At 41.1% G+C, this 25,137-nt stretch overlaps 4 protein-coding genes across 9 annotated transcripts in view; all 4 read left to right on the top strand.

The window, feature by feature from the left end:
- LOC126022983 (retinol dehydrogenase 16-like) overlaps nt 1–24,018 on the top strand; it is a 52,198-nt gene extending 28,180 nt beyond the window's left edge. The window contains exon 5 of the mRNA XM_049784023.1: nt 23,989–24,018. The gene's annotated coding sequence lies outside the window, so the exon portion shown is untranslated. The remainder of the gene's footprint in view (nt 1–23,988) is intronic.
- On the top strand, nt 750–23,527 carry LOC126023026 (retinol dehydrogenase 16-like). 2 transcript variants are annotated; one of them, XM_049784072.1, is made up of 4 exons: nt 750–1,070; nt 3,030–3,288; nt 4,145–4,308; nt 23,457–23,527. In XM_049784072.1, coding segments are annotated over exons 1-4 (738 nt in total). In that variant the 5' UTR covers nt 750–757; the 3' UTR covers nt 23,459–23,527. The 2 variants fall into 2 exon arrangements, with proteins under 2 accessions (XP_049640029.1, XP_049640031.1); XM_049784074.1 differs by lacking the exon at nt 23,457–23,527 and adding an exon at nt 4,820–5,044.
- The window catches only part of LOC126022982 (retinol dehydrogenase 16-like), an 85,928-nt gene continuing 75,772 nt past the window's right edge, over nt 14,982–25,137 (top strand). For all 5 annotated transcript variants that reach the window (XM_049784021.1, XM_049784017.1, XM_049784020.1 and 2 more), the window contains exon 1: nt 14,982–15,055. The gene's annotated coding sequence lies outside the window, so the exon portion shown is untranslated. The remainder of the gene's footprint in view (nt 15,056–25,137) is intronic.
- LOC126023036 (retinol dehydrogenase 16-like) lies at nt 17,134–20,900 on the top strand. Its single transcript, XM_049784087.1, has 2 exons — nt 17,134–17,447; nt 20,638–20,900. The coding sequence occupies exons 1-2, from the start codon at nt 17,135–17,137 to the stop codon at nt 20,898–20,900; spliced, it is 576 nt and encodes a 191-aa protein (XP_049640044.1). The 5' UTR covers nt 17,134.

Raw genomic sequence — 25,137 nt, 5'->3', positions numbered from 1 at the left:
AGTGAAATTCTGAAACCATATTCCAGCTCAAGGCAGGAATATGACAATCTCTGCCTGAGTGCTAAATCAGGGGAACTGAACACAGGGTCCTAATGTCATGTATTTCAGGAGAAAGAAAGAAGGGGTATATAGAGTAAAGAGTATGGTTGAAGAAATATGTTTGAGAATCTTAGTCATCTAATGGCATCAAGTAGGACTGGCCAAAAGAGCAGAGACTTGCCTCTCTAACTATAGTTTGTACTTCACATGTCACATAAACTTGAACATTTTCGTTTTAAAATAAACTTATTTGGGGCTAACAATAAATATTTCATTTATATACTAATAGAATCTGGGTTGTATAGAACTTTCTGGAGCAAAAGAAGTCATGAGCGGAAATAGCTTAGGAAGCCCTGATTATAGTATGCAATGAAATCACACTCAACGGGCCCGGAGAGATAGCACAGAGGCGTTTGCCTTGCAAGCAGCCGATCCAGGACCAAAGGTGGTTGGTTCGAATCCCGGTGTCCCATATGGTCCCCCGTGCCTGCCAGGAGCTATTTCTGAGCAGACAGCCAGGAGTAACCCCTGAGCACCGCCGGGTGTGGCCCAAAAACCAAAAAAAAAAAAGAAAAGAAAACACACTCAACTAAAAGTGGGGAGGGGGGATGAAGCAAAACCTTTAGACTAGTCTACAAACATACATCTGCATTTTCCATGTCACCTGCCTTTCTCTTTCCTGACTCTCTCTTTCTCTCTTTTTCTCTTTCTCCAGGCTATGTGGCTTTACGTGGTTGCCCTGGTGGGCCTCTACCACCTTCTACGCTGGTACCTGGAGAGGCAGGTGGTGAGCCAGCTGTGGGACAAGTACGTCTTCATCACGGGCTGTGACTCGGGCTTCGGGAACCTGCTGGCCAAGCAGCTGGACCTGCGAGGCTTCAGGGTGCTGGCTGCCTGTCTGACTGAGAAGGGGGCCGAGACACTGAAGGCACAGACTTCAGACAGGCTGGAAACTGTGATCCTGGATGTCACCAACTCAGAAAGCATCGCCGCTGCCACCCAGTGGGTGAAGGAGCACACGGGAGACAGAGGTATCACAGGCTGCTCTATCTGTGTCTGTGTTTTAAGGGGAGACCCCAAGTGTACTCCTAGAAGAATCCTGGGGGCTTTCAATAGTTTAGTCCCATGAGCTTTTTTCAATCACCAGCAACCCAACTTAAGTCTCTTCTCCTAGTACTCGCCCCTATCTCATGGTTTGAGAAAGAGTTTTGACCTAATGAGACATGAAATGAACAGGAAGAGATCTTTTCTTTTTTTTTTATAGGTTACTTTTTTATATATGATTTCTTTATTTAAGCACAAAGGTTACAAATATGTTCATAATTGAGTTTCAGCCATAAAATGCACACACCCTTCACCAGTATAATTTTCTCTCCATCATTTTTCCCCATTTCCTACCTTCCCCACCCCCTGCTTGTCTTCAAGACAGACATTGCATTTCTAACTCTATCATTGTCATGGTAGCAGTTATTTCTCTAACTGCACTTATCACTCTTTTTTGTTTGTTTGTTTTGGGGGGTCATGCCTGGTGGTACACAGGGGTTACTCCTAGCTCTTTGCTCAGAATTAGCTCTGTCAGGCTCAGGGGTCCATATGGGAGGCCAGAGAATTCCGGGTCCCTCCCAGATCTTCTGCATGGAAAGCAAAGGCCCATACTGCTGTGCTATCTCCCAAGCCCCACTTACCACACTTTGTGATAAGCTTGTTATCATAGGCTGGTCCTTCTAGCCCTCAAGATCTCTTTTCTTGATGTTAATGTTGAAGTTCCATTGGACTGCTCTCAAAGAGGACGTGAAGCTTGGGTCAACAGTTACTCCAGGCCACAACTCTTAGTACTTTCTATTGGTGACCAAGTTTCCTACTTGTAGGAATATCCCTTATTTTCATCTGACATAACAGAACTTTCTGAAGTTTTCAAATAGTGGCAAAATGACTCAGAAATCATGTTTCCAGCTTGTTGGAAAACTAATTGGTAGTGGCTACTGCATCTCCAAGGACGGTTCTGAGGTCCTTTTCTGACTCTTTGGATCCTTTTATTCATTGTAGTTTATCCATTGACTTTACTTACATTATTGAAAAATCTTCCCTATACATGGATGTACATGGAATCTATTATGCTGAGTGAAATAAGTCAGAGAGAGAGAGAGAGAAAACACAGAATGGTCTCACTCATCTATGGGTTTTAAGAAAAATGAAAGACATTCTTGCAATAATAATTTTCAGACACAAAAGAGAGAAGGGCTGGAAGTTACAGCTCACCTCATGAAGCTCACCACTAACAGGGATGAGTTTAGTTAGAGAAATAACTACATTTTGAACTATCCTAATATGTATGAGGGAAATAAAAGCCTGTCTAGAGTATAGGCGGGGGTTGGGTGGGGAGGAGGGAGATTTGGGACATTGGTGATGAGAATGTTGCACTGGTGATGGGTGGTGTTCTTTACATGACTGAAACCCAAACACAATCATGTATGTAATCAAGTGTTTAAATAAAAAATATATATATAAAATGAAGTTGCTTAAATAATATAATTTGGAGAAGAGTCATAAGACATAGAGTAATTGAACATTTTACTATATTTATAAACAATTTGTTGCACTTAAAAACCAAATATAATATTTTAGCTTTGTAAAAAGAAAAGAAAAGAAAAGAAAAATCTTTCCTACTCTTCTCTCTCACTCAGTGTCTCTTTTCAATTAATAATTAGGGCATATCCTAGAAAGGCTTTGCCGACACATAGAAAGGCAGGGAAATATTTATTAAACGGGGAAGCCACAACATAGGTATGTGAGACCAAAAGACTCAGACCCTCTCTATCCTTCAGCAGCTGACAGGGCCTGAGCTCCAGTCCTGAGGGTGGACAATTTGTTTCTGTTCTACCCACTCCCTGTGCAACCTTTCTATGATGACCTGAGGATAGTCTTGGGCCTCCAGATGTACCCTCCCTCCAGACACATCACAATGTTGCTTTCCTTTCCCCTGTGTCCAGGTCTCTGGGGTCTGGTGAACAATGCTGGCATCTCAGTGCCCACAGCTCCCAATTCGTGGATGACCAAACAGGACTTCATGAAAATATTGGATGTGAACTTGTTGGGAGTGATTGAGGTAACCCTGAGTCTACTGCCCCAACTGGTAAAAGCTAAGGGTCGTGTGGTCAATTTCTCCAGTATCGCAGGTCGTGTGTCCATTTTTGGTGGAGGCTACTGCATCTCCAAGTATGGCCTTGAGGCCTTCTCAGACTCCCTCAGGTAAGAGCTATAAGAGACTGTCTTGGGGCGCTTTTGCTACTATATATCTAGGGAGCCTTTTTTCTTCTATCATCTATTTCCAGGCTCTTCTTGATCCCTCTTAATTCCTTTTGCTTTGAAATATCAATTTTATGTCCTGGGTATCCAGATGAAACCCTGACCTAGAGAGTCTGCTTCTATTATTGTTCTCTGGAGGAGACCTCAACATAATGGAACTGAAATGAACTGAAACCTGGACCCCATGACGTTAGCCTCATAACACTAAGACCCAGGACTCTGTCAGATGAGCTTAGAGCCTTTGATTGTATTTGTTCTGACAACTCCTGTGAGTAAAAATTAACAGTGGAGGTGAGGCAAGGCGAGGCAATAAAGAAGTAATATGTGGAGACTGCAGCGGGCATATTTCCAGGTGTAATATAGATACTCCTGGTTGAGGATCTGAGTTAAGGATTGAAGCAATGGACTTGCTGGCCTCATTATTGACAAAGAAGGTCAGAAGGCTCCTGAATTAGAGATGTGTTCAGTCCAGGCCAGGATACATAATATCAACAGCACATGCTGTTAATATGAATGGAAATAGCAGATTATATGATGAATTGATGATTTTCTGTAGATCTAATAATCTAGAGTGAATTTTTGAATCATTAGATATTTAGTGAAATGTTTAAACTCTGTATAAAGATTACATCATCAACCCTGCTGTTCTTCCAGTGTCAATGTCTAAACTTTCACACTCAACACATTTGAGTTTATACTACCTTTGTTCTAAATGAGATTAGGTGGTTTCTGTTCATTTGTGTTTCCTGTGTGTTTTGTCCACAAACACCTAACCTTATTTTTCTCTGCTCTGTTTCAGGAGGGAAGTCTCATTCTTTGGAATGCAAGTGTCTATTATTGAGTGTGGTTTATTCAAGACTCCCATGGTGGACAGTGAGCCTCATATTAAGGCTCTCCAGAGTTTGTGGGATCAGTGTAGTCCAGAAATCAAGGACATCTATGGCAAGAACTACCTGGCATCCTGTGAGTAAGCTCTGGACTATGGGGAGGGAAGCAAATCATTCTCTGGAAGTCTGAGTCCTTCATTAATGCCAGTGTGGGTCCTTGTCTATGTCTCCAACAATTGGAGACATTTATAACCATCTTTATGATAAATAGATTATAGTAAGCATGGAACTCTTAAATCCCTCTCTCTCATCATAATTCATTTTGGGGGAGAACTTAAGCCAGATGTTACAGATGCTCTTGAATTCATGGGAACCTGTGTAAAAGAACCTGATTTTAGGAGATAGATTTGTAATGTCCATAGATACCTCCAGGGCATATGATGAAATATTTCCTGAAATCCAATTAGAATGGCATCATGTGGCAGTTGTTTTGGTTATATTTGGGAAACTCAGATGAAAAACCATGGAAGTAATGTGAAGCCTGAATTTGAGAGGGCAAGAAATTATTAGCATTATTCAGCAAATAAACTAGAAGCTGAAAAATAAGGAATAGAGAATATATTTTAATTATCTTTCTTCTCTCATAGCAATTAAATCCTTGCAGAACATGGACCCACAGATTTGTGAGGATCTGACCTTGGTGACAGATTGCATGGAACACGCCCTGATCTCCTGTCACCCTCGCACCAGATACTCTGCTGGCTGGAGTGCCAAACTCATTTTCATTCCCCTGAGCTATATGCCCACCTTCCTGGCAGATGCCTTCTTAAGATGGAAAGCCATAAAGCCTTCCAAGGCCCTGTGATGTGCAGATGAGGTGCGCCATAGGATGAGGTTATGTATTAAGAGGTGAGAAGTAGGGGAACTCTTATGATCTTCTTTATTCCTTTCCAGTTCCTTAAGGGACATTACATAGGATTCTGTAATATTAGGAACAAAGAGACACTTGGGGGGGACAGAAGAACAGAGACCCATTAGCATATATCTAAGTGGCCACTGAAGGCCCTGAGCCTCATGATCCTCCTCATTCCTTGGGGGACTCCCATTTAGGAGGGTGTGAGTAGCTGATGGAACTCAAGCCCCAATGACTCTACAGTGCCTATTTCCTGTTTTGAACCTAGACAAGACTTGAAATGGATGGAAATGTCCTGGAAGACAAGAAGATACATTTGTACTGAAGATACTGGCTGCAGTGGTAAAAGAAGAAGGTCTTCTCGCATGAATCATCATCCTCAGGTGCATAATTATGGGAGACTGTCACCCAGAGGGCTCTGCACAGTAGGCTACAGAATCAACACATCAGAATCAACAGAATCGACACCATAAAATCAATCAACACATCAAGCAAAATGTAATGCAATAAATTATTACATTATCAAAAGTGTTCAATAAATATATACATATGATTCAAAAAAACCTGCAACCTCTAATTTACTTCATTTGCATTTGAATATTGTATTGTATTAAAAATTAATACTATTCAAATGAATAGTAAGCACTGTTGTACTTATTGGAGTAATTTGTACTAAGGGCTTGCTCCTGGCTCAACTATGCTCTATTATGCATTAGGGTCTCCCCTGGGACTTGAACGAACCAAATGCAGTGCTGGGAATCAAATTTGGATTGACTGTATGCAAGGCAAATACCTTTCTTAATGTACTATCATTCCATTTGCAGGAAAGACTTAAAGGCTGGTAATGAAAGGGGCCAGAAAATAGGTCAACAGTGTGATACATTGCTTTGCATGTGAGAGAGATCTTGGCACCCCATAATCCTCAGAGCACTTTAGGGAGTGGCCCAAAACCTCAAAATAAAACAAAAAATGAATAAAAATGAATAAAGGCAACTATCAGGACAGGTTACTATGGTAGAAAGCTATAATGATAATACTTCAGCGTTTTGTACATTCTCTTTCCTAGAACCTATGAATTTGTTAAAATGGCAGAGGATTAACACTGCTAATCCCTTGGATTTATGATGGAAAATTTATTGTACACACAATCAATATCATTACACAGGTCTATATAATTGGAAGAGGGGGCAGAAGAGCAGGTCAGAGTGAGGAGAATTCCCTTTGACTTTGCTGCTTTACAAAACAGAAGTAGGAACTACAAGTTAAGATTTGAGGGAAGATGCCTTTAGTCTCAATGTCATAGAGTGTTTTACCTACATGTTGTTCTATATACCTTATGGTTTCCAGTCTGATATCGAGGTCTTTAATCCATTTGGATTTCACCTTTGTACATGATGTTAGCTGGGGGTCTAAGTTCGCTTTTTTGCAAGTGGCTAGTCAGTTGTGCCAATACTACTTGTTGAAGAGTCTTTCTTTGTTCCATTTAGGACTTCTTGCTTCTTTATCAAAGATTAGATGATTGTATGTCTGGGGAAAATTCTCTGAGTACTCAAGTCTATTCCACTGATCTGAGGGTCTGTCTTCATTTCAATACCATGCTGTTTTGATAACTATTGCTTTGTAATACAGTTTAAAGTTGAGGAAAGTAATGCCTCCCGTATTCTTTTTCCAAATAATTGCTTTGGCTATTCGAGGGTGTTTATTGTTCCAAATGAATTTCAAAAGTGCCTGATACACTTCTTTGAAGAATGTCATGGGTATCTTTAGAAGGCATCTTCAAGAAGAAAACTGCACTCTCCAAGCAAGTGAAAGCAGATATTAACAGATGGGAATATATTAAGCTGAGAAACTTCTGCACCTTGAAGGAAATAGTGTCCAGGATACAAGAGCCACCCACTGATTGGGAGAAACTATTCTTACCCAATACACATCAGATAAGGGCCTAATATCCAAAATATACAGGGCACTGACAGAACTCTACAAGAAAAAAACATCTAATCCCATCAAAAAATGGGGACAAGAAATGGACAGACACTTTGATAAAGAAGAAATACAAATGGCCAAAAGGCACATGAAAAATGCTCCACATCACTAATCATCAGGGAGATGCAAATCAAAACAAAGAAGAGATACCACCTAATACCACCACAGAGATTGGCACACATCACAAAGAATGAGAACAAGCAGTGTTGGCAGGGATGCAGTGAGAAAGGAACTCTTATCCACTACTGGTGGGAATGTTGACTAATTCGACCTTTCTGGAGAGGGATATGGAGATTCCTCCAAAAACTGGAAATTGAGCTCCCATATGATCCAACTATACCACTCCTAGGAATATACCCTAGGAACACAAAAATACACTACAAAAATTTCTTCCTCACACCTATACTCATTGCAGCACTATTTACCATAGCAAGTCTCTGGAAACAACCAAGATGCCCTTGAACAGATGAATAGCTAAAGAAACTTTGGTACACATACACAATGGAATATTATGCAGCCATCAGGAGAGATGAAGTCATGAAATTTTCCTATACATGGATGTACATGGAATCTATTAAGCTGAGTGAAATAAGTCAGAGAGAGAGAAAGACGCAGAATGGTCTCACTCATCTATGGGTTTTAAGAAAAATGAAAGACATTTCTCAACAATTTTCAGAGACAAAAGAGAGGAGGGCTGGACATAACAGCTGACCTCATGAGCCTCACTACAAAGAGTGATGAGTTTAGTTAGAGAAATAACTACATTGCGAACTATCCTAACAATAAGAATATATCAGGGAAATAGAAAGCCTGTCTAGAGTACAGGTGGGGCGGGGAGGGGAGGAGAGGGATATTTGGGACATTGATGGTGGGAATGTTACACTGGTGATGGGGGGGGTGTCATCTTATATGACTGAAACCCAACCACAATCATGTTTGTAACCAAGGTGTTTAAATTAAAAATATTAAAAAAAAGATTTGAGGGAAGCTTCTAAAAGATACAAAAGGGAAAAACTATTTACTGAGATCTCCAGTAAAGCCCTCCATCTTGTAACACTATAGTTTTAGTCTAAGGTTATCAATTTCAGAGTTCTCACCTCTGAACTTAAAGATAAAGTGCATTGTTTTATGTTCTAAGCTTGTGATAATGTAGTAAGAAAAGAAAAGTACAATTAGGTTTATGGAAAGATATACCAGGGAAATATGGGTTGCTGTGCTGGAAATAGTTTGTGAGGTGTCAACAAGAAAGTAAAGTTTCGGGCCATAGGCAGAAACCTTCTGAGTTATTTCCCCAAGTACAGAATCATCAGAAGAAAATGTGTGGGGGCCGGTGAGGTGGCGCTAGAGGTAAGGTGTCTGCCTTGCAAGTGCTAGCCAAGGAAGGACAGCAATTTGATCCCCCGGCGTCCCATATGGTCTCCTCAAGCCAGGGGCAATTTCTGATCGCTTAGCCAGGAGTAACTCCTGAGTATCAAACAGGTGTGGACAGAAAAGCAGAGAAGAAGAAGAAGAAGAAGAAGAAGAAGAAGAAGAAGAAGAAGAAGAAGAAGAAGAAGAAGAAGAAGAAGAAGAAGAAGAAGAAGAAGAAGAAGAAGAAGAAGAAGAAGAAGAAGAAGAAGAAAGAAGAAGAAGAAAGAAGAAGAAAGAAGAAGAAAGAAGAAGAAGAAGAAGAAAGAAGAAGAAAGAAGAAGGAAGAAGAAGAAGAAAGAAGAAGAAGAAGAAGAAGAAGAAGAAAGAAGAAGAAAGAAGAAGAAGAAATAAGAAGAAGAAATAAGAAGAAGAAGAAAGAAGAAAGAAGAAGAAGAAGAAAGAAGCAGAAGAAGAAGAAGAAAGAAGAAGAAGAAAGAAGAAGAAGAACGACGAAGACAGAAGAAGAAAGAAGAAGAATGAAGAAGCAGAAGAAGAACGAAGAAGAAAGAAGAAGAAGAAGAAGAAGAAGAAGAAGAAGAAGAAGAAAGAAGAAGAAGAAGAAGAAGAAGAAGAAAGAAGAAGAAGAAAGAAGAAGAAAGAAGAAGAAGAAGAAGAAGAAGAAGAAGAAGAAGAAGAAGAAGAAAGAAGAAGAAGAAAGAAGAAGAAAGAAGAAGAAGAAGAAGAAGAAGAAGAAGAAGAAGAAGAAGAAGAAGAAGAAGAAGAAGAAGAAGAAGAAGAAGAAGAAGAAGAAGAAGAAGAAAATGTGTGGTGATTATGACAGTGAATAGCTAGTTATATTTGGTACAAAGTAGGTCCTGGTGGGAAAGCAAAGAACTGCCTTCCCAAATAAAAATATTCCCGTTTATATATTGCATTAGTTCACAACTTTATCATTGTTATTCCCTTAAGCAAACATCTCTTTGCTAATATTAGCATTAGTAACTCGGGGATCATATCAATACAGCCCATACTATGAAATACCTTGGTATTCTCCTGCCTATTTGTTTCCCTGTTTCTAGACATACATACCTAGAAATTAGTGTGTGGATAAGGCACTGCTCTATAAAATGTGCCCATATGCTGTCTCTTTGTGAATATACTCTAACCTTTAGTAAATTTATCTTATTTAGAAACAATGCTCCTTTCTCCAAGTTAGACCTGCACTTTACTTATTGAGTGTACACTTTGTTTAATAAGCTACTATATTTTGTATTTTCTCCTGCTCTCAAATCTTTTTCTGTGAGGAAGTCAAGAACATAGACTTCTAGAACAAAAATAACAGCTGAATTTTCCTGCAACAGTGAGATGGAAGAAAAAACTAAAAGCTAAAAAGGGAAAATTATGATAATGCCTGATGAATATCAAGAAAAAATCCTTAAAATATCAATAAATAATAATGAAAACCCAAAGAAAAATATAAAAAAAGAAATTCTTTTCTGGATTTTGTTTTTTGTTTGTTTGGGGGCCACACCTAGTAGCACTCAGAGATTACTCCTGGCTCTATGCTAAGAAATTCTACCTGTAGACTCCAGGGACCATTAACTCAATGAAGAGAGACTGAATGGAGGTGGGCCACATGCAAGGCAAATACCCATACCCACTGTACTATTGCTCTGACCCCTATCAAGAAATTCTTGAGGGGCCTGAGAGAAGGCACACTGGTAGGGTGTTTGCCTGGCAATCGGCTGACCCAGGACCGACAGTGGTTTGAATCCCTGCATTTCATATGGTACCTTGTGCCTACCATGAACAATTTCTAAGCTGAGCCAGGAGTAACCTCTAAGTGCAGACGGTGTGATTCAAAAACCAATAATAATAATAATAATAATAATAATAATAATAATAATAATAATCAGAAGAAGAAGAAGAAGAAGAAGAAGAAGAAGAAGAAGAAGAAGAAGAAGAAGAAGAAGAAGAAGAAGAAGAAGAAGAAGAAGAAGAAGAAGAAATTCTTGAAACTGCACACTTGATGTAAATATTGTTATGATGGTCAAGAAGCACATTTGCTACTAAAAATTTAAGATATTATATACTATAAAATTTAAATGGCACACATCATTACTCAGATAAAACACTCCCATTCAAAATTTAGAAAGTCATTTTCTCCTTCTCTTTCTTTCTATTCCTTTTCTGTACCTTCTCTTCCCTTGTGGTTTTGTATTTGTAAAGAGAAGGGTGAACATATTTGGTTTAATGTCTACACACTTGGCTTATGAGGCAAGAAAGGATTTAGTTGTACACTTTGTTGTAACATCAGTCAGACCCAAGCACCACTTGTTTAAGGCTTTTTAATCCCTAATGCAATTTTTAATATGGTTGTGTAGATGTACCACATTTTCTTAAGTCACTCTTTTCAACCTTAGATTTAGTTAAATTAGAGAGGATGGACTATAACACAGTGGTAGGGAGTTTGTCTTGCACGCAACCAACTCAGGATAGACCCAGATTTGGTTATGGGCATCCCATGTGGTCCCCCAGACTGCCAGGAGCTATTTCTGAGTCCAGAGCCAGGAGAAACCCCTGAGCACCACTGGGTGTGGGCCCCCCACCAAAAAAAAAAAAAAGAGGCAGTTAAAATCAGGTAAAGTAGCTTTTCCTAGGAAGCATTTGATCATATTTTTCAACTGCAGGCTTTGGACCAGTCATTAGTTTGACTAACCCCAAAGGGCTTTCTTCTAGGTCTTTGAGGAGATAGGCTCAATTTCCCCCCGTTACTTCTGGTTAAAAAAATTTATTAGGAATTAAAAAGCCTTCAAAAAGTGGTGTTGGGACAACTGTTCAGCCACATGTAAAAAGGGGAACTTAGACCTTCATCTAACATCAAATCCAAATGGATTAAACATCTTGATATCAGAACCAAAACCATAGGTATATAGAAATACATGTAGGTAAAACACTTCATGACATTGAGACAAAGGTATCTTCAAGGAGGAAATATAACTCTCCAAATAAGTGGAAGCAGAGATAAACAGATGGGAATATATTAAACTGAGAAGTTTATACACCTCAAAAATAATAGTGACTAGGGTACAAATGCTATCCACAGAATGGGAGAAACTATTCACCCAATACCCTTCAGATAGGGGCTAATATCTAATATATACAAGGTACTGACAGAACTTAACAAGAAAAATATATAACTCCATGAAAAAATGGGGAGTAGAAATAAGTAGACACTTTCTCAAAGAAGAAATACAAAGGGCCAAAAGACACATGAAGAAATGCTCCACATCATTAATCATCAGGGAGATGCAAAACTACAATGAGGTACCATCTCACACTACAGAGACTGGCACACATCGCAAAGAACAGGAACAATCAGTGCTGGCGGGGATAATGAAGAGAAAGGAACTCTCATTCACTGCTAGTGAGAATGCCATGAATCTACCATGCATGTGGTCAACTCAGCAACTCAATTAACTCAGTTTTGATCCTCAGAATCCCATATGTTTCCTGAGCTCTGCCGGAGTGATTCCAAAGGGCAGAGCCAGGAGTAATATCTGAGCATAGTTGGACATGGCCCAAACAAAGCAAAATGGGCTTAGTGTATATATATGCAATGGAATACTATACAGCTTTATGAAAGAATAAAATCATGCAATTTGAAACAACATACATGAAACTAGGCATAGCATGCTGAGTAAAGTCAGTCAAAACAGAATAAATATAGGATGATGTCTCATTTGTAGATTAAAGGTACACAGCTTGAAAGCTGCAAAGGATCAAAGGCAATGCAAAAGACGAATTAATTCACAAAATTGAGTTGGTGGGTGGGGAGGAGAAGGTTTGAAAGGGAGCAGTGTTAGGGTCCTTGAGGGAAGGGGTGAGGGAAGGGGTGTAGGGAAGGGGTGTAGTAGGTATACTGGTGATGGGTGCAGTGTTGGAATTATGTGCAAGAGAAACCATAATTAACAGCATTATAAGTTACCTAACATCAATCAATAAAAATTTTTAAAAATAGAATTAGTGAGATTGTACGAATTGTACCAATGTATAGGGTGCTTGCCTTACACATTCAATGACAAATGAGTTCCATCCAAGACACCCCATATGGTCTCTAGGAATAATTCCTGAGTGCAGATCTGGAAATAACCTCTGAGCAAGCACCAGGTGTCCCTCCCATGCGCTGCCCTCCAAATAAACCAAACATCCTGAAGCATTAAAAATAAATAAAATGCCTTTTTGCCGTTTCTTTTTTGGCCCGGCTTGGTTTCCTGGCTTTTGGATCTTTGGGCTGCATGGAGCCCAAAGGGAAGATGGCTAACAGGAGATAAGATGCAGGGCTAGCAAAATATTGCTGAATGCTTGAAAGGTTGACATAGGCCACACACCTGTGGTGGCTAGGGCATGAATAAAGATGATTCTTCCTGAAGCCTGCGTGTGAGTGAGTGATTTCACCTGGGCCTGGAACTCGCCGGCTGCATGGAGGTTGCAGAGCCATGTGGGCTGGATGGCATCCTCCACCATCCAGCCCCATCCTTAATTATTTGATGCAACATCTGGCGCTCCGAACTTTGACCTGAATCCTGGACCCAAGAAATCAGCAACAATGGTAACATTTCTGCTTTTCAGTTTAATTTTGGCTCTTGTTGGGTGCACTGAGCCCAAAACCCTGGGCCACGTGCAACCATTCTTAAAAATGGCCAACACCCCATCTGGGGGTTCAAAGGCCATTAAAACAAGAGAGGTGAAAGCTTGCACCACCTCTGGCCAAGGCCCAGAACTGAAACTTTGTTACAAGAAACAAAAACCTCGGCCTATACAAAAACTTATTAAAAGCTTAAATTGGAAACGGAGGAGAAAAAAGACTGTATTGAAAATGGACTGATTTTCTGAGAATGACCTTTGGCTTGAATTTGAATTTCGACTTTGGAAATTTCGGACTAAACTTTTAGTTTAAATCACTTGGAACTTTAAACAACCAAAGCGCCCTGTGAAGGTGTGGCCGAAAACTTGCTTGCAAAGTGCGCCCAAAGAAAAAAAAAAAAGCTGCGAAAAGCTCCAAGCGGCTGGGCTCGGCTCGGCTGGAATCTCGGCTGGGATCGGCTTGGCTGGGCTCAGCTTTGCCCGGAAAAGCAAAAAACCTGAAATCCACCCTCCAGCGAACCGGCAGCGGGCGGCGGAACCGGCAACCTCATGGTCTACAAAACCGTCTGCGGGGCCTAAAACTAAAAGGAAGCCACGTGGTAAAATCAGCGTGGGACAAAACAACATCTGAACTTTAAAAGTTTACAGAAGCCACGTGGTGAGATCAGCGTGGGACAAACCAGCATCTAAAATCTAAAAATTTACAAAAGCCACATGGTGAAATCAACATGGTGAGATCAGCGTGGGACAAATTAATCATTTAAACTGTGATTTTAGGTGTAGAAACTAAGCAAATAGTCATATATTTCACTCATAGTTGGTAATGGGATAAGTTTTAGCTAGTTAGTGGTTAAAAAATAAAAATAAAGGAAGGTAAAACAGCTTAGCCCAACTAAAACATCTTATTTCTAACCACCTGCATCTTTGTCTTAGTCATTTTCTTTATGATTTAAATGTGTTTTGTTGTCTTTCAAAGTTAATATTTTCAATTGCAAAATGTTTTACTGTGTATTTTAATGTACTTAGCCTGTTTTTAAAATGTATGTTATGCATGTATGCTAAAGTACTTGTGTATAGGAAAAATATAGGAACAGTGAAGTTCCCCCAATATAGTTTAAAAATATAGAAACATAAAAGTTCCGAAATAGTGCTTGGTAAAAAAGCATTAATAGAATTTTAGGTTACAGGTGTAAAGTATATTTTGCAAATAATATGTTTTTGAAAAGGGCTGGTATATTAATTTTCACTTTATTTCGTTGGCGCATGAAAATATTTAAAAAAGGGGGAAATGTGGTGTACCCCAAGACCCGCCCATATCTGGGAGGAGTTTTGGGAACCGGATAATAGGTGTAACTACCTGCAAGACCTCCCATTTCTGGGAGGAGTCTGGAAAAGGATAGATAAACCTCTGAGCCAGGGGATTCGGGCCCTTTTGCCGTTTCTTTTTTGGCCCGGCTTGGTTTCCTGGCTTTTGGATCTTTGGGCCGCATGGAGCCCAAAGGGAAGATGGCTAACAGGAGATAAGATGCAGGGCTAGCAAAATATTGCTGAATGCTTGAAAGGTTGACATAGGCCACACACCTGTGGTGGCTAGGGCATGAATAAAGATGATTCTTCCTGAAAAAATAAATAAATAAATAAATAAATAAATAAAATAAAAATAAAGTTAGAGTTGAGTGATCAAGCCAACATTGTGCAATCAAAAAACATTATTAGGCAGATGTGAATTTTTCTAAGTTTCCCAACAAAAGCAACCGTTTCCTTCAAAACCTACTAGGTGCTGAAGAGAAATGGGCTAAGATGGAATACTATCGGCTGTGCATGCCTTCCAGTGTTGTAACAGCAGAGAATCAGCAGGAGGCAATGGGCTCAGCTTTAGCTAACACCAAAATCACCTGTTATGCCCCTCCCACAGGGGGTGAAAGGCCACTGCTTGTGTCACTTCAGTACTGCCCTGGATAGTGCTGCATTGCACCCCAGAAGATTCCAGGTGAGTGAGGGTCTTTTTTTCCTCCCCTCTTCTCTCCTGAGCTCCTGTTGCTTCCTGGCTGGTATAGCGATACTGAGTCCATGACGCCTGCTCTCACATCATCCAAAATGTTCTACAACTTTGAAAGTCAGAGTGAAGCTCAGGCCTGGGGGTGGGAGGTGTCTCTCTGCTTGGCTCCTGGTAATGTATGGGTTTAAGAAGTTGGGGTCTGGCCCGGAGAAATAGCACAGCGGCGTTTGCCTTGCAAGCAGCCGATCCAGGACCAAAGGTGATTGGTTCGAATCCCGGTGTCCCATATGGTCCCCCGTGCCTGCCAGGAGCTATTTCTGAGCAGACAGCCAGGAGTAACGCCTGAGCACCGCCGGGTGTGGCCCAAAACCAAAAACCAAAAAAACAAAAAACAAAAAACAAAAAGAAGTTGAGGTCTCTGAGACAAATATCTGCAGCTCCTTCCCAGGAGCTAAATTCTGATTACACTAGAAAGGTCCAGTTTCTTTAGGGTGGACCTGTCTTGAGGGCTTTCTAAGCCTCCTACTTTCCCTGAGGTTCCTTTACATGGGTCAGAACTAGGAAAGACTCCAGGTTCTTAGGCAGCAAGAGAGACTGTCTCTGGGGGAGCAGAGGCCTCACACACACTACCAAGCTTAAAGTGGCCCTGCAAATAAAGTGACCAAAACCCTTGGTGCTCTTTGTTTTTGTTCTCAAAAGGTCTGGAGCCATTGATGCTGAGGGTGGAAGCCTCTCCTCCTCTGTCCTCCTTCCTCCCAGTTTCCTGCAATCAGAGACAGTGTGGGCAAAGAGAGAGAGAGAGGCTTGAAATAGAACACTGGCTCTTGGTTCTGCCCCATGCAAGCCATGTTGTACCCCTTATTAAATCCCCTTCTGTTCTATATGAAAACATTTCCATAATGTTATTCTTTGTCTGTTGTTCTACCTTGACCTTCAAAGAGGGGGTGCTATTAAGAGCCGAATAAATAGTTTGGGGGCAAGGTGTTCAAGGTCTTTTGGCAAAGTTTACTGGCTTGTTCCAGGTGTTTTTTGGAGCTGGTAGTAGACTGCCAAAGGACTCTCTGTGCCAACGTTTTTACCCCTTTACCTTCCTGTCTGTGTGGATTATCTGCTGTGGTTAAATATTACCAAGATCACCCCCACAAGGGGATAAAAGGATAAATCAATTTCTCATTCAGGAAGGTCTTTGAGGATACACCAATAACCAATAAATGAGTAAACGGGACCCTACACCCTTCCTCTGACTTTCCAGTTACAACAAATATCTAATACAAATATAACTCATTTCTCCTTAGAGTACATTCCCCATGCTAAAGTGAGATTCTGAAACCCCATTCCTGATCAGGGCAGCTACTTTGACAACCTCTAAGTGCTATATCAGGGGAACTGAACACAGGATGCTAACATGCATGTATTTCAGGAGAGAGAAAGAAGGGGTAGAGAGTATGGTTGGAGAAATACATTTGAGAATTCTTAGTCATCTAATGGCATCAAGTAGGACTGGCCAAAATAGCAGAGAGTTACCTCTCTAACTATAGTTTGCACTTCACATGTCACATAAACTTGAACATTTTTGTTTTAAAATAAATTTATTTGGGGGCTGGAGAGATAGCATGGAGGTAAGGCGTTTGCCTTTCATGCAAGAGGTCATCGGTTCGAATCCCAGCGTCCCATATGGTCCCCCGTGCCTGCCAGGAGCAATTTCTGAGCATGGAGCCAGGAGTAACCCCTGAGCACTGCCGGGAGTGACCCAAAAACCACAAAAAATAAATAAATAAATAAATAAATAAATAAATAAATAAATAAATAAATTTATTTGGGGCTAACAATAAATATTTCATTTATATACTAATAGAATCTGGGTTGTATAGAACTTTCTGGAGCAAAAGAAGTCATGAGCGGAAATAGCTTAGGAAGCCCTGAGTATAGTATGCAATGAAAACACACTCAACTAAAAGTGGGGAGAGGGGATGAGCAAAACCTTTAGACTAGTCTACAAACATACATCTGCATTTTCCATGTCACCTGCCTATACACTCTTTCTCTTTCCTGACTCTCTTTCTCCAGGCTATGTGGCTTTATGTGGTTGCCGTGGTGGGCCTCTACCACCTTCTACGCTGGTACCTGGAGAGGCAGGTGGTGAGCCAGCTGTGGGACAAGTACGTCTTCATCACGGGCTGTGACTCGGGCTTCGGGAACCTGCTAGCCAAGCAGCTGGACCTGCGTGGCTTGAGGGTGCTGGCTGCGTGTCTGACTGAGAAGGGGGCCGAGACACTGAAGGCACAGACTTCAGACAGGCTGGAAACTGTGATCCTGGATGTCACCAAGTCAGAGAGCATCGCCGCTGCCACCCAGTGGGTGAAAGAGCACACGGGAGACAGAGGTATCACAGGCTGCTCTATCTGTGTCTGTGTCTCTGTGTCTGTGTCTGTGTTTAAAGGGAGACCACAGGTGTACTCCCTGGCAGAATCCTGGGGGCTTTCAAGATTTGAGTCCCATGATCTTTTTTTCAGTCACCAGCAACCCAGCTTGAACTTCTTCTAGCTCTTGCCCCTATCTCGTGGTTTGTGAAAGAGTTTTGACCTAATGAGACAGGAAATGAACTTGAGTCCTCAGCAAGAGATCATTTTCTTTTTCTTTCTTTCAGATTGCATATATATAATTTCTTTATTTAAGCACAAAGGTTACAAACATGTTCATATTGAGTTTCAGCCATAAAATACACACCCCTTTCACCAGTGTAACTTTCTCTCCACCTTTATTCCCCATTTCCTGACTCCCCCACCTCCTGTCTGTGTTTAAGACATTGTTGTTTCCGTCTCTATCATTGTCATGGTAGCTGTTTGGGTAGTTATTTCTCTAACTGTACTTACCACTCATTGTATTTTGGAGGGTTTTTTGGAAGAGGGTCTGGGGGTCACAACCAAGGGTTGTGGGTTACTCCTGTCTCTTCACAGAGAAATAGCTCCTATCAGACTCAGGGGACCATATGGGATATCAGAGATCAAACACAGGTCCCTCCAGATCATCTGCATGCCAGGAAAAGGCCCTACTGCTGTGTGATCTCTCAAGCCCCACTTACCACTCTTAGTGATAAGCTTGTTATCATAGGCTGGTCCTTCCAGCCTTCAAGGAGATCTCTTTTCTTGATGCTAATGTCGAAATTCCACTGAACTGCTCTCAAAGGGGACTTGAAGCTTGGGTCAACAGGCACTCCAGGCCACAACTCTTAGGACTTCTATATTAATCTTGGTGACCAACTTTCGTACTTGAAAGAATACCTCTTGTTTTCATCTGACATAACAGAATTTTCTGGAGTTTTCAAATAGTGACAAAATGACTCAGAAATCATGTGTCCAGCTTATCGGAAAATACTTGGTGGTAGCTACTACATCTCCAAAGATGGTCCTGAGTCCCTTTTTTGACACTTTGGGATCTTTATTCATTGTATTTTATCCATTCACTTTCTCTTTATTGAAAATTCTTCCCTATCGCTTCCCTCTTGCTCATTGCCTCCTACTAATTAATATTTAGGGCATAGTTAGGGCATAGAAAGGCTTTGTAGACACATACAATTGAATAGGAGGGGCCAGAGACATGGCGCAAGGGGTAAGGCGTCAGTCTTGCACATGCTAACCTAGAATGGACTATGGTTTGGCCCCCAGCATCCCATACAGTCTCCCAATCATGGAGTGATTTCTAAGCGCATAGCCAGGAGTAAGCCCTGAGCTTCACAGGGTGTGTTCAAAAAAAAATGCAGGGGAATATTTATATATATATAAAAAAAAAGGAGGCTACGAAAGGAGAGCCCAGGCTTACCAGTTCCTGCAGGGGGTGGGGAGGGGACTGGTGAACTTCCGGCTTCCAACAATTAGGAAGCAAACACCTCTTCTCTGAGAGTCAGAAGCCTCAGTAGGCAACAGGGGGACAACATGGCTCCATGCAGAAGGCTTTTTGGCCAAGCTAAGGGGGAGATGCAGCCTTGGCTGCCCCTCCCACAATCTTCTCTCTCCTTTCTCCTGGACCCCAGGGTATTCCCTGGCCACCAGCTCAGGGTCACAGGAAGTGGCTTCCGCTAGGAGCAGTTTAAAGGAGACCCCAGGCTTCCCCATTTCTACAGAGGGTGAGAAGGGGACTGATGAACTTCTGTCTTCCAGCAATTAGGAAGCAAACGCCTGTCGGGGAGTTGGAAGCTTCAGCAAGCAACACTGGGATGACAAGGCTCCATGCGCTCTTTGCTTGGCCAGATCACAGACCACCTATAACTCTTTTCGAATATCCTCTTGTATAGTGACAATTTTACCCACTGGTTTTTTATCTGATTGTTTGTTTGCTTTTGCCCCTTTGAGATCTGTCTTATAAGCAATACTGATAGAAGAGTATCTCTGTATAGAATTCATGTTTGAAACAAGTTATGGAGAATGTTGGACTTCATTCGTTGGTTCCAGATATACTAACAATATCTTGTGGCATTGTTTCTCTTTTGCATAGGCACATTAAAATGGGAAAATAATATATATGCAAACAAGTTCTTATCTAATAGAGATGGGAACACAAATTTGGTAATGCAGTTAGGCCTTATACCCTGAACATTGGCATAATGATTTGGCTTAGGTCTCAGAAAAATGGGCATTACCCATACACCCCTGAACAATGGATACCATATGGAAACAACCACAATTGTCTATAACATTACAAGTATCCAAACTTCTACCAGGGAAGACCTACCACTGCTCTAGCATTGACTTACTCCAAAGAGTGCTCTCAACACCCAGACGACTCAGCAACAGCCTGCTTGCAGGGCAGATCATTCCGCATCTAATGGTGTGCTGAAACTAGAGGATGCTCCACATCAGCCTGACTTCGATGAAAGAAATGCATAGAATGCAGAATCCTTAAATATAGGAACCTGATACCAACAACAGCTAAAGTGTGAAAAAGTTTCACCTGGACCACGGAGAATGACTCGGGATGGACAGACTGGTATGCCTTGAATCCAGAGGGGTCTTATGCCAATAAACTTCAGGGGTGAGGCCTTCTTGTAATCAGGCCAAGGATTTTTTTCCGTTTTCCCCATATTTTTCTGGGCTATGCAAACAACGGCGATTATCATTGTCACACCTTTATATTATTTTTTAAACCTTATCCTTTAGGAAAAGAAAAAAATAATTTACTGAACTTAAAAACAAATAACTATAGTAGAATGCCTGTCTCAAATACAGGCAGGGGTTTAAAGGGGAAGGGGGTATTGGGAGGGGGGAATGTTATACTGGTGACGGGGGTGTTATGTTTGTGACTGTAACCCAACTATAATCATGTTACTTAAATAAAAAATATATATTTAAAAAAGGGGGGGAGGCTACAACAGAGGTATGTGAAACCAAAATCTCAGGCTCTCTCGTACTCCAACCACTGACAAGGTGTGAGTTCCAGTGCTAAAGTTAGACCATTTATTTCTGTTCTACTCACTTCCTTGCAACCTTTCCATGTCCACCAGAGAACAGTGTTGGACCTCCAGATGTACCCTCTCTTCAGACACATCACAATGTTGTTCTCCTATCCCCTGTGTCCAGGTCTCTGGGGTCTGGTGAACAATGCTGGCATCTCAGTACCCACAGCTCCCAATTTGTGGATGACCAAACAGGACTTCATGAAAATATTGGATGTGAACTTGTTGGGAGTGATTGAGGTAACCCTGAGTCTACTGCCCCAACTGCTGAAAGCTAAGGGCCGTGTGGTCAATGTCTCCAGTGTTGCGGGTCGTGTGTCCATTGTTGGTGGTGGCTACTGCGTCTCTAAGTATGGCATTCAGGCCTTCTCAGATTCCCTCAGGTAAGAGCCATAGGAGACTATCTTGTGGGGCTTCTACTACTGTACATCTAGGGAGCCTTTTCCTTTCATCACCTATTTCCAGGCTCTCCTTGATCCCCCTAAATTCCATCTGCTTTGAAATATCCATTTCTATGTTCTGGGTATTCAGATGGAACCCTGACCTATAGAGAATGCTTCTCTTATCTTTCTCTGGAGGAGGCCTCAACATAATGGAATTGAAGTAGAACTAAAACCTGGACCCCATGACATTAGCCTCATAACATTGAGATCCAGGAGACTGTGAGATGGGCTTAGAGCCTTTGATTGTATTTGTTCTGACGACTCCTGTGAGTACAAATTAAGTGTGGAGGTGAGGCAAGGCAAGGCAAGGCAAGGCAATAAAGAAGTAGTATGTGGAGACTGCCGTGGGCATATTTCCAGCTGTAATATAGATAGTTCTGGATGACGATCTGAGTTAAGGTTTGAAGCAATGACTTGCTGACCTCCTTCTTGGCAAAGAAAGTCAGGAAGGCTCCTGAGTTAGGGATGTGTTCTGGCCAGGACAGGGTACATCTTATTAACAGCACATGCTGTTAATCACAGAATCAGTGATGGTTTGTATGGGACTAGAAATAACAGATAATATGATGAAGTGGTGATTTTCTGTAGGTCTAATAATCTAGAGCTAAACTTTTGATACATTAGATATTTAGCAAAATGTTTAAACCCTGTGTAAAAATTACATCATAAACCCTGCTATTCTTCCATTGTCAAAGCCTGAACTTTCACACTCCACACTTTTGTTTTGTTTTGTTTTGTTTTGTTTGTTTTTGGTCATACCCAGCAGCACTCAGGGGTTACTCCTAGCTCTATGCTCAGAAATCACTCCTGGAAGGCTCAGAGGACCTGACCGTATGGGATGCCGATATTCAAACCCCATCCTTCTGCTTGCAAGATATATACACCCTACCTCCATGCTATCTCTCTGGCCTCCATAATCCACACTTTTGACTTTATACCACCTTTTTTTCTAAAGAAGGTTAGGTGATCTCTGTTCATTTGTGTTTCTTGTGTGCTTTGTCTTCCAAGGCATCTAACCTTTTTTTCTCTTGTCTGTTTTCAGAAGAGAAGTCTCATTCTTTGGAATGCAAGTGGCTATTATTGAGCCTGGGTACTTTAAAACTCCCATGTCCAATATTGAGACTCATATTAAGGTTCTTCAGAGTTTGTGGGATCAATGCAGTCCAGAAGTCAAGGACATCTATGGCAAGAACTACCTGATATCCTGTGAGTAAGCTCTGGACTATGGGGCAGGGAAGCTAATCATTCTCTGGAATTCTCTGAGTCCTTCATTAATGCCAGTGCAGGTCCTTGTCTATGTCAGACATCAACAAGTGAGGACATTTACAACCATCTTTATAATATATGTGGTTATAGTAAGCAAGGTATAAATCTGGACTTGTTAGTTTTGGAATCCCTCTTTCTCTCATCAGAACTCATTTTTTGAGAGAACTAAAGCCAGATGTTGCAGAAGCTCTTGAATTCATGAAAACCTGTGTAAAAGAACCTGATTTTAGGAGATAGGTTTATAATGTCCATTGAAATGTCCAGGGCATTGATAAAATATTTCCTGAATTAGAATGGTATTATGTGGCAATTGTTCCTGGGTTATATTTGGGAAACACAGATAAAAATCATAAAAGTACTATATTATGCTGTGCCTCCACAAAAGACAACTGCCATGCAAACACACATACACACATCTTATTTTTTTAGTGTATCTCCCATCTCTAAAGAAAAGAAAAAGCAAGTATACTGAACCTTCAGTTATTGTATTAATTACTTTATTGGTAAAGCAATAATTTTTACAAATATAACTGTTAATTAACTCACTCTTCCTCTTTTTCCATTTTTAAATTCTCTATTATCTTTCTATTAATAATTTTGCTTTCTATCATCTTGAAAAAATGTATTATGACCAGTTATGTCAAATATGTGATACAATTTATTTAAAAAAATAAATATTGGGGCCGGGAAGGTGGTGCTAGAGGTAAGGTGTCTGTCTGCCTTGCAAGCGCTAGCGTAGGACGGACAGTGGTTCAATCCCCCCGGTGTCCCATATGGTCCCCACCAAGCCAGGGGCGATTTCTGAGTGCATAGCCAGGAGTAACCCCTGAGCATCAAACGGGTGTGGCCCAAAAACCAAAAATAAATAGATAGATAAATAAATAAATAAATAATATTACAGCTAAAAAAACTCTTGGGACCAGAGAGATAGCATGGAAGTAGGGCATTTGCCTTGCATGCAGAAGGATGGTGGTTCAAATCCCAGCATTCTATGTGGTCCCCCAGCCTACCAGTAGCAATTTCTGAGCATAGAGCCAGGAGTAAACCCTGAGCGCTGCTGGGTGTGATCTCCCCCCCAAAAAATACCCTCCATGGAAATAATGTGAAGCCTGAATTTGAGAGGGCACAGAAATTATTAAAAAAAATTTAATGAATGAACTCGAAGCTTAAAAATAAGGAATAGAAAATATATTTTAATTATCTTTCTTTTCTCATAGTAATTAAATTCATGCAGAATTCGGAACCACAGTTGTGTGAGGATCTGACCTTGGTGACAGACTGCATGGAACATGCCCTGATCTCCAGTCACCCTTGCACCAGATACTCCGCTGGCTGGGATGCCAAATTCATCTTCATACCCCTGAGCTATAATATGCCCACCTTCCTGGCAGATGCCTTCTTGAGATGGAAAGTCATAAGGCCTTCCAAAGCCCTGTGATGCACAGATAAGGTGCATCATAGGGTCAGGTTACGTATTGAGTGAGTGGTGAGAAGTAGGGGAACCCCTATGATCATCTTTATCCCTGTTCGGTTCCTTAAAGGACATTATATAGGATTCTGGGATGTTAGGAACAAAGAGACGCTTTGGGGAGGGGGGCAGAGGAACAGAGACCCATTAGCATATATATCTAAGTGGCCACTGAAGGCCCTGAGCCTCATGATCCTCCTCTTTCCTTGGGGGACTCCCATTTAAGAGGGTGTGAGTAGCTGATGGGACTCAGTTCTTAACCTGTCTACAGTATCTATTTCCTGTGTCTTGATCCTAGGCAAGACTTGAAATGGATGGATATGTCCTGGAGGACCCTCTGTACTGAAGATGCTGCTGCAGTGGTAAAAGAAGAAGATCTGCTAGCATGAACCATCAGCCCCTGGTGCATAATCATGAAAGACTGTCACCATAGAGCACTGCATTTCTGGTCCTACATGGTGGGATACAGAATCAACACTTCAGAATCAACAGAATGAACACTACAGAATCAATTGACACATCAAGCAAAGTGTGCTGTGAAGAATAATTACATTATCTACAGTGTTCAATAAATAGATATTTATGATCCAAGAGAAACCTGCAACCTCTCCTTTTACTTCATTTTCATTTGAATATGGTATTGTATTAAAAAATAATACTATTCAAATGAATAGTAAACTCTATTGTATTTATAAGAGTAAGTTGTGCTCAGGGCTTGCCCCTGGCTCTATTATGCTCTATTATGCTCAAGAATCAGCCCTGGGGCTAGGAGGAACCATATGAAGTGCTGAGGATCAAATTTGGATTAACTGTATGCAAGGCAAATATCGTACTTAATGTACTATCACTCCATTTCCAGGAAAGGAAAGTTTTAAAGACTGATAATGAAAGGGGCAAGAGAATAGGTCACTGTTGCATTAAATAATTAATGATGATATTGGATTGAGGTGGATGGATGGATATTTCTCTGCCATGCCAGGCCACGTGGCTCCGCAATCCCCATTCAGTTGGCGGGTCCCAGGTTTAGGTGAATGGCGGAATCAGACTCATCCAGAGACAGGCATCAGGAAGCATCAACTTTATTCATGCCCTATCCACCACATGTGTGGCCTATATCATAACCTTTTAAGCATTCAGCCATTCTTACCTAGCCCTGCATCTTAACTCCTTTCATCTTCCCTTTGACCTCACACTGGCAAAAGACCAAAAGAGGCTAATCTCCTGGGTCAAAGGCCTTATATAACCTTCCAAGACCACTCCCCAGAATGGGAGGGGTCTTGCAGGTAAGGTTACACCTAAATCCAGGGTGAAGTTACATCTCCCCCTTCTCTGAAATATAGAAGCTTTTGTAATTTTGACACCATTGCTTAGTTGTTCTTTTTACAATTATAAAAAATATTACTTACTTCTGTACATTTTTATTGTTTCTTTACAAAAAAAGGGGGAA

Source organism: Suncus etruscus, chromosome 11 (genome assembly GCF_024139225.1).
Source record: "Suncus etruscus isolate mSunEtr1 chromosome 11, mSunEtr1.pri.cur, whole genome shotgun sequence".
Taxonomy (NCBI): domain Eukaryota; kingdom Metazoa; phylum Chordata; class Mammalia; order Eulipotyphla; family Soricidae; genus Suncus; species Suncus etruscus.
The sequence above is the reverse complement of the archived record's forward strand: the minus strand, read 5'-3'. Positions and strand labels throughout refer to the sequence as shown.